Genomic DNA, 18,167 nt, shown 5'->3' with positions numbered 1-18,167 from the left:
CCCCACTTGGTACACCAAGCAGGTTAAACCAAATGCTACAAACTAAAAGCTACAAACTTTGTGCCAGTGTCTGGTAACCACATTTATCTAGAGAGTAAATGAGAAAGTGAGTTAAAGAGGGAAATCATTTTGTGCATCTGCAGGTTTTGTCTTTCTGTCTGGGCAGCAGGGCGACCCAGTAGTCAGAGAGTCTGTCCTGTAACCAGGAGGTCACAGTTCAATCGCCCCAATAGTCTGAGATGTTTCCTGACAAAATGCCCTCGAGCAAGACACTGAACCCCTACTTGCTCACTGATTGTAAGTTGCTCTGGATAAGGGTGTCACCCAAATGCCTGAATTGCAAAAAAGAAATCTCTAGTCTTGTCTTGGCAGCTAAGGAGCTGCGAAAGATGTCACTTTACAAAGCAGACAGACAGACACTGACAAATGGGCAGACAGACTGACAGACAGGCAGACAGACACGTACTGACACACAGACACGGACTGATAGGCAACCAGACAGACTGACAGACAGAAAAAGAAATAGACAGACATCGGCTGTGACGGCAAAAGGAAAATATTCTATTTGTTGTCTTTCTCAGATGCATATGCACACACACACACACACACACACACACACAGTCTGTTGGTGTTATGGTAACAAGGCCTGATCAGTCAGATGCAATGACAGAGAGATGATCACAAACACCAAAGGAGAGAACGACTTAAAACAGCATGTCAACATCTCTATCTCTCACTTGCTCTCCATCTCTCTTTCTTTAGGCTAAGTCTCCCTTTTGTTTCTTTTCTTCTTTCTTTCACTTGTTCTCTCTCTCACTCTCTCTCTCCTCTCTGATTATCCTTTTTGCACGACGCCAGAAACTGTTTCACATGTGTTGTAGTGTCATTGTATTGTAAATGTTGTGTCTGTGCTAACTGTACTGTGTGGGGGGAGTTGGGGGAGACGTTCAACATTGCAATGTTGTTGTTTTGGGGCGTGTGCATTCTGTCCGTAAATGAAATGTAAGTGTCTTGCTTAATGTCCTATTTGGTCAGGCCAAGATGGCCGTAAGATGTGAGGGAGGAGAGGATGATTGTATCTTAATGTCTTTTGTGTGCTTGTAGAGCTGCTAGGAATGTATTATGTCTTGCTGTTGGTTTGCTATTACTGCTTTAATTGGTGTGGTTATTGTTGTTGGGTGTGTGTGTGTGTGTGTGTGTGTGTGTGTGCGTAGGTGCGGATGTGTGTGTGGAAGTATTGGTGTGTGTGTGTGTGTGTGTGTGTGCATTGGCTAGGCAGGGGCTGTGCTGCCATGTGTGTGTGTGTGTGTTTTTTTTAGCTGTCTTTTAAGTAGATATTTCATTAAAGAACATCAAACAAGTCAAAAGGTTTTATTTCTTTCCTATCCTAAGTTTCTTCTTTTTATTTGTACTTTTCTTTGTTTCTTTCTTTCTATTTTTTCTTTCTTTCTTTCTTTCTCTCTTGCCAGATTGCCAAACATATGTATATGTTTTCTCTGTTATCTTTGCCTAGGTTTACCCCCTCTCTGTCTCTTCATTCTTTGTTCATCCTGTGTTTCTCCCCCATCCTGTGATCAGTATACACCAAAGAGCAGTTCTTGATGATCAGTTAAACCAATGGCCTTGAAAGAGTGTCACAGTCTCTTTCTCATTGGTTTTCTCTCTTTGTCAGTCTATCTGGTGTTGTCTGGGACAAAGTCTCTTTGGTTTCTCTTCCTTTGTTCTAACTTAATCTCTTGTTCTCACTCTGTTATTTTCTCCTTCCGCCCCCTCTCTCTTCTTGTTCTCTGTTGTTGTCTCTCCCTGTTTCTTGCTGTCTCTATCTTCTCTGTCTCTCCCATTTTGTTTTTCGCTCCATATTTTCCATCTCCATGTTTCTCTCACTCTCTCCTCCTCATTCTCTTTGTGTGTGTCTCTCTGTGTAGAGTGTATTTCCTCTCCTCTCTGGAGGAATAAAACTTTTTGAAGTTCTACCAGAGGAGAAGCGCCTTCAGTCCTAATACACTTCATCCTGGTTGCTGGCGCTTACAACATGGCCTACTGTCGTGTGGCACGCTGCTCTGTGATCTTTACCAGGGGATTCACTGAGGGAAAAGCACAAGCTGCCCTACACTCTTAGGCAGAGCCCTAATTTGTGCCGCTCTTTCTCTATATGTAGGAAAAAAGTAATGAACATACATTATATTAACAGTAATAATCAACTTCATTTATATGGCACTTATCTAATAGCAGAATGCTTTACAGGCTGGCACAAAATGTATAAAATACACTGAATGTACAAAATATTAGGGACATCTTTCTGATATTGAGTTGCAGCCCTTTTTGCTCAATCCACATCTCAATTGTCTCAAAGCTTAAAAATCCTTCTCTAACTCTTCTGCTTCTATACATCTCCTTGTGATTGGTATAGATTTAATAAGGGAAATCAATACAGGATAATGGCTTTTACCTGGATTCATCTCATCAGTGTACTTGATGAAAAGACTATGTAGCTGATGTACGAGGAGCTGATGAACACAATTACCATAAGCAGAATTAATGTTGGACCAGTAGGCTTGACTGCTAGAGCAAGGTGGAATGCTTGAATAAAACCAGAGGCAAGGAAATGTGTGAAAATAATTTGCCGGCTTGTATCAGATTTTCTTTCCCTTTGACACTTGTAACAAAAGAAATAATAAATGTCGACGGCACAGTTAGCAATATCAATCAATCCAATCACCATATGTAACGGTAATGTGAGGTCAAAATGATCGCTATTGTTGTACATGATGACGTTAAAATATGACGACCAGGGATTTCGTCCAGAGTTCAGTCCCTCGCCCCGGGACCCAGGCTTAGAAAAAAAGATACATGGAATTAATCAGAAAACTCATCAACAGGTTTAGCGTGACATTAGAGGATGAGAGAGTGGTTTTAATTTCATAAACATGGAATATCCCAGGTGATTCATAAAATCACAGTGCCGCAGGAAAAAAATACGACCTGCTGGTCTGTTGTTTTAGTCAGACAGAATATCACTGGTATTTCAGTGATAAATAGGGATGGTGCGATATTCAATATATCGCAATACAAAAATGTGACAATACGTATCGTGGGGTAGAAAAAGGAATCGCGATATTAACTACATTTTATTCTGCTGTAGTAGTCACAGATGAGATGACTTGCCGATCACAATTTCACTCGGCATCCAAATTCTATTATTTTCACTTTGTAATGACATTGTTGAAATTGTTTACATTCTAGCAAGCCAAGGCCATTGCTAGAAAGATTTGTGGCTTAGAAAGCTGTCATTGAACTTACATTGTATCGTGGTTGTGTTGAATCTTGAACCCCATATCGTGTATTCAATCGTATCGTGTGGTAAGTGTATCATCCCATCCCTAGTAATAGCTAAATGTTAAACATGATATGATACAAATATCTCAAATGACGTTACCAGGTGGCATAGAGAGTCAGCGGGTCATCAGTTTGCTCCTGAGATACAAAGTCCGTCCACTACACTCACATACAGCTGTGGCCAGACAGTAGTGCAAGAGTTAAATATGCAGCAGTCAATTAAGGGCAGTTAAGAGCAGGGAGGAGGCTTAGCGAGCAGGGAGAGTGTCCTTCAAATGGAAAGCCCGGGATCAAGCCCCCGTGACAGTTGAATTTCTCCTCCGGGGTTTGGTAGAGTATCACAATTGCAATTTCATTGTCTGCCACCTCCATCACCATTCGGAATAGGGCAACAGCAATCTGACTCTGTCATGGCAATCTCTGCCATGGGAACTTTATAAGTCAGCTCTAATTAACAGGCGACAGATTTTGCGTGACGGAATGCGGTTAATGTTGTGCTTATTGAATAAGCCCAGCTGAGTTTAGTCTCAGTTAAGGTCCCATTCAGGATAATCTCTTTTTTTTATACATCGTCATATTCTGCTCATAAATATCACTGTGGGCATGAATAAATAGAATATTCTGAATATTACCATGGAAAATGAGCTAACGCAGACTGCAAAAAACAACAGTAAACAGGATAAGGTGGTTTACATACCTTAGTATCTTGACTCATTTTGGTATATCCAGTGAATCGTATTCAGGTTTCTTGCGAATGGGATAAGAATTTATCTGGGTTATTTTTAAACGGGATATGATTACATCATACACCAGCTCAAATACAGAATAATTGCATATCCCAGATTGTATAAAGATATTGGTATGCTTGTAAATGCTCAAACTAATTCTAATAGGAAGATAGACTGCATAGGACACGCTCAACTGTTCTTCTGTATACTATATTTGCACAGTATACATGCACACAGTGAAGCATGTGTGTGTTGACTTTCCCTGGATAAATAAAGGTTAAACAATTTTGAGTCTTTGTATGGAAGAGTAGCAAGAAGGTTACTGTTGCAGGTCATCTGAACTCAAGTTAAATGCCCTCCTCTGTTTTCTCCTCTGCGTGTGTGTGTGTGTGTGTGTGTGTGTGTGTGAGAGAGAGCGACGGGGCAATCTTGATGCTGGATGGGTTTGGGCTGCATTACTGCAAGGCAATCAGAGACCAATTTACAGACACACACATACACACTCACACACAGACAGACACAAATGTCTTTTTGACGGCGGACTTCAAACAACCGTTCTATTTTTTCTTTGGCAATACATTTTCACTGTATGAAACGTAATGAATTGCAACCTAAGCTTCTCACATGCACGCACGCACACACACATACGCTTTTTCTCTCTCTCACACCATCATCTTTCAAAACTTTTTAATGTATTATCAGCTGTGGCAAATTCCCTGCTGAAAGATGTGAACTGTCATTGGGACCACTGGCCATCATCATCACCCACGGGTTTCTATATTTTCCGCAGTCTTAGAAATCCCTATGAAACGTCCAGTTGCTTTGATACAGAAGCACAAAGATTAATCAAAGACTTTAGATTTCAGTGCAGGCAGCCATAACGTACAGTCACAAAATGGATATTGTATTCCAGCTGATATTTCGATTGGCGGGCACTTCACTGTGGCGATGTTATGAAGGACACTGCAAACGTGGATAGAATATGTTTTTTTTCCAGCGCTTGCTTCTGTAGAGGTGTCGGAAACATAGCGCATACACTTCAGCTGCGCCAAACTCTCTATTAGACTGGTGCCGGCTCTTTCAGTGGCAGATGTCACCCTCTGACGATCTGCGTATGCATCCACGGCGCTTTTCACTGAAAGCCGGAGCGCGTGTGATGCAGCCTGAAAGAGAAGTAGCTGAAAATTGCTCTACTTGAACGTGTTCTCTTTGTGAACTGCGCCAAGGCCACGGTGCGCACAATAGCCACCGAGTGTTTCTGTGGCGTAGCTTTCAGAGTAGCGTAGCACGCAAACAGCTAGATGTGAAGTTCATCTGTGACTGGCCTGAGTTCATGTATTCCTCTCTCCTCCTCTCTGTGCAGGTGGATGCTTAGTGAAGCATGGTGGTGAAGATGGCTGGAGCGCGCTCAATGGGGCCTTTGTCACGGGACCGGTTCAAATGGCCGGGTATTATGGGAATAGGAGTCCTTTATCTGCTGCTGCTCTCAACCTGTCTGGGCCAAGACACAGAAGGTAAGGGGGTTTCTCTCTCTCTATCTGTCTCCTCTCCCCCGCTGCTTATCCCACTCTCTCACTCATAAACTCTTTTCCCGTCTTTGTCTCTCTTCTCTTCTCTTTGTTTTTGTCTTTTTTTTTCTCTCTCTCTCTCCCTCCATCTCTGGCTATGATTCAGAGTGGAATCAAGTCTGCTCAGCGGGGATTTAATGCCAAAACTGTGCACATGGCTATTCCGACTTCAGACTCATCTTGGGTATTATGCATGACTCAGTCAGATGCACCGAAGTGGGATTTCGCCAAAATACAGGCGTGTCACAAGGATTTCCAGATTCGTTATTGTACCTTAAGATCCTTTTTGATGCATGATATCTGTTTTTGAGAGCGAGTGGAAGTTTAGTAAACCTGGCAGTGTTTTGAAGAAGAGCACAATATGTGTCGGTGCAAACGATAGGCCCTAATCGAAAACATGGACATGAATTAAATAATTTGGTTGCTCAGTATTAATCAAAATCTCAGTGATTTAAAAATACCAAAAATAACAGACAAGCATGTGTGTTGAAGTCCAAATATGAATAGCTTTGCCAAAAGAACTTATACATATGACTTAAGTCGGCAAACTGAACACAGAATTTCTCTCTCTCTCTCTCTCTCTCTCTCTCTCTCTCTCTCTCTCTCTCTCTCTCTCTCTCTCTCTCTCTAGGACAGCCTGACTTTCCCGCTCTCTCTTACACCTTGACATTTCCAGTTAATCCAGAAACTATCAGCACCCAAATGTACCCGATGGGCTGAAAATCTCACTTAATTGCTTGGATTGTAGGTTGAGATTTGGTCTAGAGAGAAAAAAAACAAAAAACAAAGCTATAATCGTCAGTTTATAGCTCACGTTAACAGTGTAAAAAGAATCTCCAATTCACTTGATAATGGTAATTCTCATGCCAAACAAATATTTCAATGGTGAATAAAATCCACATCCTGAATTGATTGAATTGAGAGTGAATTGAGCCAAGGTAAGACCAGAGATGAAGCAATCACCAGTAGGAGACCTCAGCATAATATTCAGGGTTGACTTTCTGCTCTATTTGTCAGAATATTAATATTCCATTTAACACATAGTCCTTGAGATTTATCGGCTTGGCATTTAGCTGACAGGAGATACAGCCAAGTGTGTGTGTGTGTGTGTGTGTGTGTGTGCCCATGCAGGCGTACGTGCGTGTGTGCATATGTGTGTACGAGTGTGTCTGTACATGTGCTCTCCATGTCATCACAGTCAAGTATCTGTATGTGGGTGGCTTTGTGTGTGTGTGTGTTTGTGTGTGTGTACTTTCTCAAGAGTGAAACAGGCTGTGAATTTGACCTCGTTCTTAATTAAGTTATATAATTTTAAATCTTCTTTCGACTCATATCTCCTTAATCTATCTTTGTTTCTCCTCATCAGATCTGTCTACCTGTACTCAGCTTACTGCATACCTGTAAAGAAGTGTTTCTTAAACTATGGATAGGGGCCCAAAACAGGTTGTGGGCGTTTTTTTCCAGTGAGTCTGCACATAACAAGTGTAGTACTGTATGTTATAATGAGCCTGGATACTCAGGGTGACAGACAAGGGTTTACTCAGTTTGGGCCCCCTCATGACAAGAGTGTTTTAATGAGCCTTGGTCCCAGGATGAGCGACTGAATCTTTTTGGGCCCCTGCATGACAAGAGTACTAGTATGTTTTAATTAGCCTGTGTCCCAGGGTGAGAGACTATATTTACTCAATTTTGGCTCCTCAAATGACAGGAGTACCAGTATGTTTTAATGAGGCTGGATCCCAGGGTGAGACACTACAATGTTTCAATGGCTCCCGGGCTGAAAAAGTTGAACATCCACTCGTTTTTCTTCACCAGTCTCTTGCCACAGTGCGAGGAAAACGCTTCTAAATGATTAACCAGGAATAGTAGTCAGTTAGTATTTATCATTGAAACCAATGGGCATTGCAGCACGCAAATAAGATATCTTGCGACTAGCTACTCTCACTGGATTCAAGCTTAACAATACTTTGTGTTAAGTGAACCACCGATACAGAAGCACTATCACCGCAGTGTGACTAGTGCCTGCTGAGGGAGAATAGCAGACCAAAATACAGACTCTCTGCTCTGGTAAATTCCTTGAACTTGACTCTGATTATGAATTCAATTGGAGTCGGTGGTGTGTAGGCAGTGCTTCACTGGCTGTTTTAATTGAATGTGACTTATCTGCAAATGTGAACAAGACAAAACAGGAGGCATGAAAATAGTTATGCTTGAATTATCGTATATATTGAGTGAGAGGTGTGGTGTGTGTGTGTGTGTGTGTGTGTGCGTGTTTGCCTACGTGTGTTTGTGCCACTCTTTCTTTGTGCCTACCTGTTTGTGAGCGTGTTCGTTTGCACCAGTGTGTGTTTGTGTATGTGATTTGTGTGTCTGTGTGTGTCTGTGTGTGTGTGTGTGTGTGTGCCTATGATTGTGTGGCACAGTCACAGCGTGTTAAAAGAGCACCATTAGTTGCCAAGGAGCGAGGGGTATGATACAATATCACCCAGATATTAGTCTCTCTCTCTCTCTCTCTCTCTCTCTCTCTATCTCTCTCTCTCTCCCTCTCCCTTTCTTTCTCTAGCTCTCTCCCCTCTCTGCAGGATGTACAGTAGAAGAAGAAGAGGGTCTGACTATGTAAATGTCAATTTTGCTTGTGTGGTGTCCAGCTGGTACACTGCAGATTTGTGGTATACTCAGTTTTGCCATTGTTGCTGTGGTGTGTGGGTGTGTGTGTGTGGGCGTGTGGGTGGGTGGGTGGGTGGAGAGTTTTCAAGGTGGTTTTAACATTTCTTTATTGCTCACTTCCTCTGTTTCCTTCATTCTCTCTCTCTCTCTCTCTCTCTCTCTCTCTCTCTCTCTCTCTCTCTCTCTCTCTCTCTCTCTCTGTACTCTCTGTATCCCTCCCTCTCTTCATCCATCATTTCTACCCATCAGCCCCTGTCTCTCACTTCCATTTTCTGTCCCATCGTCCCCTGCCCTCCCTCTCACTCTTCATCTTTCCCTCCCTTCATCAGATTTGTCTTTCTCTCACTCTGGCACACCCCTTCTCCATCCATCTTTCCATCTCTCTACATTTTGCTTCGACAACTTTTCCGCTGGTCTCACATTTATATCTTCACCTCACCATGCTTCCTTCCCTCCCTCTGTCCCTCTCTCAAGCCTCCTCTTTCTCTCTCCGTCTCTTTGTCCACTCCTTTGTTTGCACATTCATGTATATTTCAAAAGGCCACATGTTACAGGAGTTAATGGTTCAAGTTAAACACACACACATACAGTATATATGCACACACACACACACACACACAGACACACTAGCATGCACACACATGGACACATACGGTTGCACAAACACACGTCCACATACACCCACATACAAGATGTGCTCGTCTAAATGTTAATTGCTGTTAAAAAGAAGAATCAAATTGCACCAGTGACCCAGTCTCTGACACACACACACAACATTTATAGATTTTTTTCCTTCATTTGAATGAATGCAAAGGTCAAGTGTACAGTCAAAATACACTGAATAGGAGGCGTTCAGATAACGAGGACGAGTTCAGATAAGAAGGGAAGGAAGGGTGGAAGGGATGAAAGGGAAGCAAACAGCGTAGAGAACAGAGGAGTACCTGGTCTTAAACTGAGAGACGCTGCACACTTGTTACTCTTTCTAAACCTAACATTTAAATTCATCTTTACATTACAGTCGAGAGCCAAGCTAGTGCTGCCTGCAGCAGGCTGGAAGCTCTGTGTCCCGGCCGCTAGAAGAGCATTTGTGAGAGCTGGAAGAGTGTTTGTGTATTTCCACCATGTGTCCTCAGAACAACTGCTGTCTGATTACCACCACTACCACTGTCAGCTCTGTTCAACCCCGCACTGGCTGGGAACAGACCTGACATACTGAGACGAAGAGAGGAGGGGGAGAGGGGGAGGAAGAGAGAGAGAGAGAGAGAGAGAGAGAGAGTGAGAGAGAGAGAGAGTGAGAGAGTGAGAGAGACAGACAGGGTAACGGATAAGCCAGCACAGTGACAAAGTGGTGATCCCTACGGCACTGAGCCTGCGTGTGTGTGTGGGTGTGTGTGTGTGTGTGAGTGTGTGTGTGTGTGTTTGAGTGAGCCGACAATCCGTTCTCTCCAGAGATACATCAATCTAACACAAGGTCACACTGCTCTCCACTCCAATCCTCTCGTTTTCTCCTCTCTGCTCTCCTCGTTTCTCCCTTCCTCTCCTCTTTCAACTCTCCTCCTTTCTCCTCTCATCTCCTTCTTTTCCCTCATTTCTCCTTTCTTCTCCCTCTCTATCTGCTCTTCTCCTTTCCCCTCTTTTCCTCTCCTCTGCTGTCCTCCTTTCTCTTCTCCCCTCCTGTCCTCTCTCCTCTCCTCTCAATCCCCCTTTCCTCCTATTCTCTCCTCCTCTCTTATTTCCATCTCTCCTTCGCTACCAATCCTCCAATCCTCTGCTGTCCTGTAATTGTCTCCTTTCCTCTCTCCTCTTCAGTTTTTTTTTCTCCTCTCTCTGTTCCTCTTCTGTCCTCCATGGATGAATGAATCGAGGGAAGGATGGATGGATAGATGAATGGATGATGGATGAACGGCTGGGTGGTTGGATAGAGGTGGGAAGACAGAGAGGTATCGGACCCCAGGGAGAGGGGTGGATTGGTGTACCTGCTGATGGAAGCTTAAAAAGGACACGACACAGGAGAACTTTTAGAGAAAAAAACATCCTTTCTCCTGTCTGTCTTGTCTTTTTCCCCCCTTTATCTCTCAACCCTCGTTTGAAAGATTCTCAAATATGTTTTTCAGTAGTCAAGTTTGTCTGCCAGCTGGCCAATCAGTCAATCAGCCAGACAGTCAGTCAGTCAGTCAGTTATGTACCCCAAGGATAACTTAACTTATTGGTCTGTGGGCTGAAATCCATTATGGGTTGAGGCCCATGGGCCAGAACAGGCAACAGGGAGTTGATAAGAATGAATGAAAATACTCGCTTAGCATCTTGTTTCAACGTTTTCATTTACACAGTTTTAATAATGTGCCTTTTAATAAGTAAATTATCTCAAAATGGCTCCTCGCATATTAATTAAATTATATCTTAAAGACCCAATATGTAATTAACTTGCACACTCTCTGGAACTCTTTTAATGACTATACACCCACACACACAGACACACACACACGTGCACACATACATGCACATGCACACACACGCACATTGGGTGCAACAACCTATTTATCGGGGTGTATTCAGAATCCAGTAGAAACCTCAATGTCGATGTGATTGCATATTGAGTGACAGACCTCCAACTCCACTCGAGTCTATAATCCATTTTGTTGCGTATCCGTGTCTTGCTCATCAAAGTGATCAATTTCATCATGAAATGTTTACATTGACGTTTTTGAGTAAACTTTGTACTAGAGTCAAAGTCTGTGGCCAATTGAAGCTATAGACACTTTTCAAACTCACACTCTCTATTGACAGGAAAACGTTTTCAGACTCAATCGATATAGTAAATATATCTAGAGATATTTCTTCCGACTGCATGTTAACGCATGTTAAAACTGATTTCCAGTGTACCTTTTCCACTTCTATGGCATTTTGGAGTTGACTGATGATGTTTTTTTCCCAATCGCAATCTAGACTCCAGTTCTCTCCAGGCAAAGTAACCGAGCAAGCATTTGGCAGATGGCAACATACAGGAGGAGGCCAAGTTCATCGTCAACCCAAATGAGCACAAAATCTTCACAATATGATAAAGTGTTACGGCCCGGTAAAAATTCATATTAAAAGCGCTTCGGAAACTGTTTTGAACTGATATCAGAAAGATATTTTAGTCAAAAATGATGCCGTTAGAATCCACGGGTGACTGCAGACATTGTGTTAAATTTCATTTTGGCACTATATTTAGACAGGTTTTCAACGTTGGCACAGGGCATCGTATCTATTTAATGTGCTGGATAAGAAACAAGAACAGTATGAGCTTTAGAAAATTGCCTGTTACTTTCTTCTGTTCTGGGAAATGGGCCCTCAGTGCATTTCACAGGCCCATCTCAAACATCATCTGATGAAATGAGTCAATTATGTCAGTGGGGGCAAGCCAGTCTGATGGCTCAGATGGATCAGGAATGTCTCCGGTCTCCTTCACTCTATTCTCCTTAGTGACATAAACATCCTCATCTTGCCGCCGCTCCTCGCTGGTCCATGTGATCTGCCGCTGTGCCATACTGTCACCCTCAGTAGCCACTCTGTTTTCTCACAGGCGTACTTGTAGCTGTTATTGATCTTTTGATAGATTGGTTTAAATTTTGTGGTAAAATTGAAAATATGATACAATTTCGTCTGTTTGGTTTTGGCAGCTTTATAATGTTGTGCCCCCATGCATCGCATATACTGTATACCCCCAGTTTGTGCCACTGTTACACACGTACACACACACACACATTGATATTGATATTTCTTTTTTAAGGTAGAGTAGAAAAGGATAGAAAAACCTTTGAAACATTTAGTTCATGTGACACTAACACTACATTAAAGCCAATACTAATGCCATTGTTTTTGGCAATGACAGCTCCTTTCCGTGGGGTGACTCACCTATTTAGTGGACACTGGCTCTCTTTCACACACACACACACACACACACACACACACACACACACACACACACACACACACACAATCTGCTTTGTCCAGGTGCTCCACTGAGTCATAGTCTCAGCATGTATATTTCATGGTAACTCTAGCATGTGTGCGTGTGTGTGCGTGTGTGTGCGTGTGTGTGTGTGCGTGTGTGTGTGTGTGTGTGTGTGCTTAATTGTGGTGACAAGTGGTGTGTATGTGTGAATGGAGGTGTGTATTGAGGAAACAGTTGCTAAGCAGCATGTGTGTGCACGCATGTGTGTGTTGTGGAGAGGGTTGCTAAGTGACGTGTGTGTGTGTATTGTGGAGACAGTTGCTAAGCTGTGTGTGTGTGTGTGTGTGTGTGTGTGTACCAAACAACAATGGTTGTTTTCAACAAGCTGAGTTGGGTCTCTTGGGTGTTTGGTTACTGCGGTCCTGAGCTGGTAGCAGTCACAGTCACTTCTCCCTCTCCCTTCGTAGTTGACTTTGTCCTTAAAAGGGACTTCTTTTTTTTTTATGCCGTGCTTGGCAACCTGGACCTGCCTATTCAGCCTGCCAAATTTAGATGGACAGAATTTGAATAGCAAAAAAAAAAGATATTGATTGAATCACTCTACGTTTAAATTTAGAGGCGTTGGAAGGATGATAAATCTGAGATGGAGCAAGCTTTCCCATTGACTTCCCGTGATGTTTTCTGAATAAAGAGGCCTCTTTCAAACTTTAAGTCCTCTTTATGCGCTCCACTCCTCGGACACTTCTACCCCTTTCCTCTCACGCAGTCCTCTGTGGGGCTGTTCATCAGCTTGACAGAAAACGCTATGAGATGGGTTTACTCACTGATTGATGCACAAAGTCATTTCTGCGATTATATTTTCCCGAAACTTTTAAGGAGGAGAGCACAAGTGGCGTGCTTTCTGGGGAATAAGTGGATGCTTAAGGGAGGACAAGTGCATATATATGAGGGAACAAGTGCCTAAGTGAACATTTAAGGGAGAGGCTAAGTGGACACTTAAGGGGGGCACGTGCATTCTTATTGGGCAACAAGAGCACACTTACTGCACTACAAGAGCACTTTTATTGGGTATCAGATACAGGTGTATAATTACGAGGGAATATATGCTTGTGACTCATTGTGAAAGAAGTGAAGAGCAGAGATTTGAAGGAGAGAATCTGCATGTTGGTACACTTTACTATTCAACCGGAAATATCCATCATAGTGTAGTTTTCCATTGTAATAAAGTCAAGTTGAAGTTTACTTAACTAGGGAAAGGGAAAACACACATCTGGGTTAATGAGGTCTACAACTTAATTTCAGCTTCACAGTGAATCTCTTGCGGAAATACATGCAGGCATTTCATATTTAAAGGAAATGCCTGCAATTTCTTCAAATTTGCTGTAGGTAAGGAGGCACAATGTGTGAGAGAGTTTATGTCAGCGTTACCTATCAGTTCAGGATATTCAATTTTTAAAAAGATTTAGCTCATTTTATTTTGAGATGTGTTCGTGTTCACCTGTCTCTTTACATTACTGCCCCGGCTGTGTACTGTTTCATCCCATTTACTTTTTATGAGTCGAGGGGAGAAACAGACTGACAGGTAGAGGCAGAGAGACAGATGGAAAGAGACAGAAGAGGAAAGAAAGTGGGGAGGCAGAGAGCGAGAGAGAGAGAGAGGAGGGAGAGATCCGAAGACAGAGACAGAGATGCCCCATAGAGAACAAATGGCTGGTTAGTAATAGATGAGGGGCATCAGCTTACACTGAAGGATAAAAAGGCAGTCAAGCAGGGGATACGCATCTGTCATCTGCTGTTCGCACGCGCACCACACACACATGCACACACACACACACACACACACACACACACACACACACACACACACACACACACACGCACGCACAGGCCAGCTGGTAGAGTGTGATGTAACTAGTGACTATTGTTCCATAGCTCATGCATTTTTTCTGCATTGCTAACCTGAGCTGCACTCTTAAAGTGTCAAAAGCTGTTACAGACAACAGCAAAGTTTTAACTTCCCTATAAGCACGATGCCGCGTGACACAATTTGATAGGTCGAGGATGCTAATTTGGGCAGTTGTTTTGTTTTCTAATATGTCGTGCAAATCTGTTCTGTAAACGAGCTAATCTGCAAAACATGAATGCAGTTAATATCTTAGCGGATTTGCTACTATGCATATATATTTATGAAACCTCCTCCACATTCGACAAACGCTGTGAATGAAAGGGAAGGAAAAAAATCAGCTTTCTAAAGGGCAAAAGCTAGCATTTTGTTGGGTTCCAGGGGGCAATTTGAACCCAGCACTGCCTCGTTTCTAAAGACATTTTTACCCTCCTCCTCTGCGTTAAAAATGTGTTAAAAAACCCATCGTTTCCAGCTTTGAAAATAGTTAATTCTGAGCCCTAGGACAGTTCAATCTATATTTGCAAACATTCAACACTGTCTCCCATAGCCAGAAACAAGAAACAATTCCCCTGAATCTCAGCTAATCTATGTTGCCACACGGATGTACTGCTTAATTGGAGAGAGTGAGACAGAGAGAGAGAGAGAGACAGAGAGACAGAGAAAGAGAGAGAGAGACAAACAGAGAGAGAGATCATTGTTCCATGAAGTCTATTTTCCAAGTGAGCAGATATCTGTCCTCCAGCTTTCCTGTGAGATCTTTCCCAACCACCTTCCACAAATGTACATTAATATGGCTCTGCCTGGTGTGTGTGTGTGTGTGTGTGTGTGTGTGTGTGTGTGTGTGTGTGTGTGTGTGTGTGTGTGTGTGTGTGTGTGTGGGCGTGTGTGGGCGTGTGTGTGCTTGTTCTTGTACTCCATGTCCTCACAAGGACAGACGGACGAGGAAGGTTGTCGAAGGTTGATGCTATTATTCCCTATGAAAAGCACCATTTTAAGCCTGTAGTTTCGGGTCAAATTAATTCTCCTCATCCGTAATAAAAGTGTGTGTGGGGGGGCAGAAGCTTGAGATAGGCAGACCAACACACATGTATACTGTACACACACACACACACACTCACTCATTCTGCTGTCTTTTATCTGCCTGTGTTATCCGTGTGTTTACCTGTCTGTCTGTCTGTCTGTCTGTTTATATGTTTGTCTGTCAACCAGACCCTGTTTTTCAAAGCCTCAAACCCACTTGCTGCGTTTTTTCTTTTTTGACTCCCACGCTCTTTGGTTGTTGTTTTTTTTTCCTTTCTTTGCTCTGATGGTTTATTCTTGTATATTACATGGAACTGACTTTTTTCTCCTTTTTCCTTCTTCCTATACTTCCTCGCCTGCTCCCTTCCTTCCTTCCTTCCTTCTTTCCTGTCTTCTCTCCTTCCCTCCTGGGCTGCGGCCGTCTCTAACTGCAGATTGGCAATATGAGGGTAAGAACTATCTCCTCTGCCTCCCTCTGTTAACTGTGTGTTCAGCGACTGTGATATTTTATTAACCCCTGGTAACCCTGCCACGCTGATAGTAAGGTGTTACATCTATCATCACCAGTGGAAACAAGAGCTCTACCTCCCTCCACGCCTCTCCATTCCCACCTCTCCAACAGCTAGTCTACCCTCCTCCACCTCCCCTCTTTTTTCTGTTCCATTTCTATCCTCTTTTCCTCTAACCATCCCTTTCTTTCCTACTGTAGTCCACGCTATTATCTGTCTTTCTTGCTTTCCTTATGTTACTGTCTCTGTGTTTTTCTCTGCCTTCATGGCCTCCTGTGGTTTTCCCTCTCTGTTTCTCTCTCTTTTTTTTGTCATTTTCTCCCTCCATCTATCCCTTTTATATGTCTCTCTGTCTTTCATCCTTTTCCTCTATCTTCCTATCTCTCTGTCTCGCATTCACACTTGCTCTCTACTGTACTCTCTCTTCTCTTTCTCCTCTGTCATTTATCTACAATGGATGCTGCATTTCCCCCCCTTCTTTGCCCACTTCCTTCCACCTCCCCCGTCTTTTTCCCCCCCTGCTCCTCTCTTTTATCCTTCAGTCATTTTATCCATTTCTCCCCTGTTTTCACCTTCCCTTCCATTCATTACCTTCCTGTTGCAGTGTAGTCCCTCTCATATATCGTTTAATCAGTCCTGTGGATGGAGAGCCTCATTCCAAAATCAACCATTTTATAAAGGTGACCCTTACTCTTACAAAATGATTGCAGCCACATATTTTGAAAAAGAAACAGACAACTAACATACTAACATTCATGAAGATGGAATCATGCATCAATTAAATGAAGCCATAGGTGTTGTCTGCAATATATCCATTTTAATGTTAATATTTTTTGTATCAATGTTAACGTTTTGTACTCTTTCCAGAATGTAAGCTGTCTCGGTCGGGTCCTCCTGCCACCATCGTTGCCATAGATGAAGAAAGCCCCAACGGTAAAGTACTCAGCTGTTTCACTTCTTCTCCTACACTATTCATTGATGGTGTATCTTATATACACAGTGTGTGTCACCCACTGGTTCTGCGTCAAACTTCAAACCCTGCAGCCATGAATATTTCAGACAATTAGCCACATTCCCTCTTCTCTTCTCTTCTCTTCTCTTCTCTTCTCTTCTCTTCTCTTCTCTTCTCTTCTCTTCTCTTCTCTTCTCTTCTCTTCTCTTCTCTTCTCTAGTCTTCTCCACCCTGGATCAGCTGACTAAACAAAGAATAAAGCTGCCAAAGTTTTTAGACACCTTTTATGTAAACACTAAAGGAAATATCTTCAGTGTGTCTTTGTCTCCAGAAACTGTTTCAGCCCTTCTTAGCTAATTAGTAGTTGCTGGTTTGATGGTTCTGCCATTTAGACTGTACAGAGGAATATAAACAAACACACAAGCCAAGACACTACCTCAGGGTGTGTGTGTGTGTGTGTGTGTGCGTGGTGAGCCCAGAGGAGGGTGCTGGTGGGGGGTCTGATTTTGAATTCAGCTGGGAATGAAAGATACACTAACAAACAAAAAGAGAGAGAGAGAGAGAGACAGACAGACAGAAAGAGTGATCGTCAGCGGTTTAGAAGAGAGATATTTTTAAATATATATACAGTATATATTATGTTGATACCTGCAGGGCTCTGACTATGAAGATGTGGTTGTGTGTGTACTGATTACGCAAACCAGAAGAGACAGAACCTTTAGTTAGCCCCAACAACCCAATTAAGGCCCAAATTTGTATTCACCACAACAACACAATCATTTTTGGTGGGAGAGGTAATATGCACAAGGAGAGGCGGGACTATGTGGTCAAATCACACTAGTGCCCCCAGTTTATACTGTAAACTCCCGTTCAAATCCAGTGTATATAGAACGTCTGTGAGCTAAATCTAAATGTCAGTTTGGTATTATTGTTGACCTGTCATAATGTTTGCCATGTCATTTACTTTTCAACAAAGTCTAAAATGGTGACAACTGATCACTGTAATGCTAACTGACAGAGAGAGAGATTAGCAGCAACCCCAGCCAGACAGCTGCACCCTGCTCCCGGCTGGCTTGTCTCTATCTGTTGATGCTTTAATGCATCGTATTTAGCTAGCCACTCTCTTATTCCTTCCAATTTTACCTTTACCTTTTTTATTTTTTATTACTGAGCAGGCATGCTCTTTCCCAGCACTGCCACGCTTGAAATCCATGCAGTTACACACATTCACCCCTGTACACCTGCCTACTGTTGGCCACTGAACAACTACAGCAATTTAGGGTTAATACTTCGTTCACATATCGGACTTACCGTAAATATGACCTGCCGTTCACATCAACTTCCAAGTGGTAATTACAAGTCAGACATATGTAAGTAACTTGCAGAAGTATGTCAACGCAGGTGGTAAACATACCAAGGAATGCATCGATGTCGGCAGTCTAAGATAATACAAATCCAAATGATCAGTTATAACGGCAGTAATACAATCAACTCTACCAAGAAAAGCGAGTAATATCTGCTGCAGTTTGTTGATGGTTGATTTT

General features: G+C 42.7%; 1 protein-coding gene across 1 annotated transcript in view; it reads left to right on the top strand.

Annotated features, from left to right (window-relative positions):
* The first annotated feature begins 5,445 nt into the window (after positions 1-5,445).
* pcdh15b (protocadherin-related 15b) overlaps positions 5,446-18,167 on the top strand; it is a 125,996-nt gene continuing 113,274 nt past the window's right edge. Inside the window, exons 1-3 of the mRNA XM_071513849.1 lie at positions 5,446-5,578; positions 15,597-15,611; positions 16,539-16,604. Coding sequence (XP_071369950.1) covers positions 5,446-5,578; positions 15,597-15,611; positions 16,539-16,604 — 214 coding nt within the window. The remainder of the gene's footprint in view (positions 5,579-15,596; positions 15,612-16,538; positions 16,605-18,167) is intronic.

This window comes from Centroberyx affinis, unplaced genomic scaffold, assembly GCF_046629955.1.
Source record: "Centroberyx affinis isolate AG114_WGS23_722 - 3 ecotype Tasmania unplaced genomic scaffold, CSIRO-AGI_Caff_v1 ptg007578l_1, whole genome shotgun sequence".
Lineage (NCBI taxonomy): Eukaryota > Metazoa > Chordata > Actinopteri > Beryciformes > Berycidae > Centroberyx > Centroberyx affinis.
This window is presented reverse-complemented; position numbering and strand designations above follow the sequence as displayed.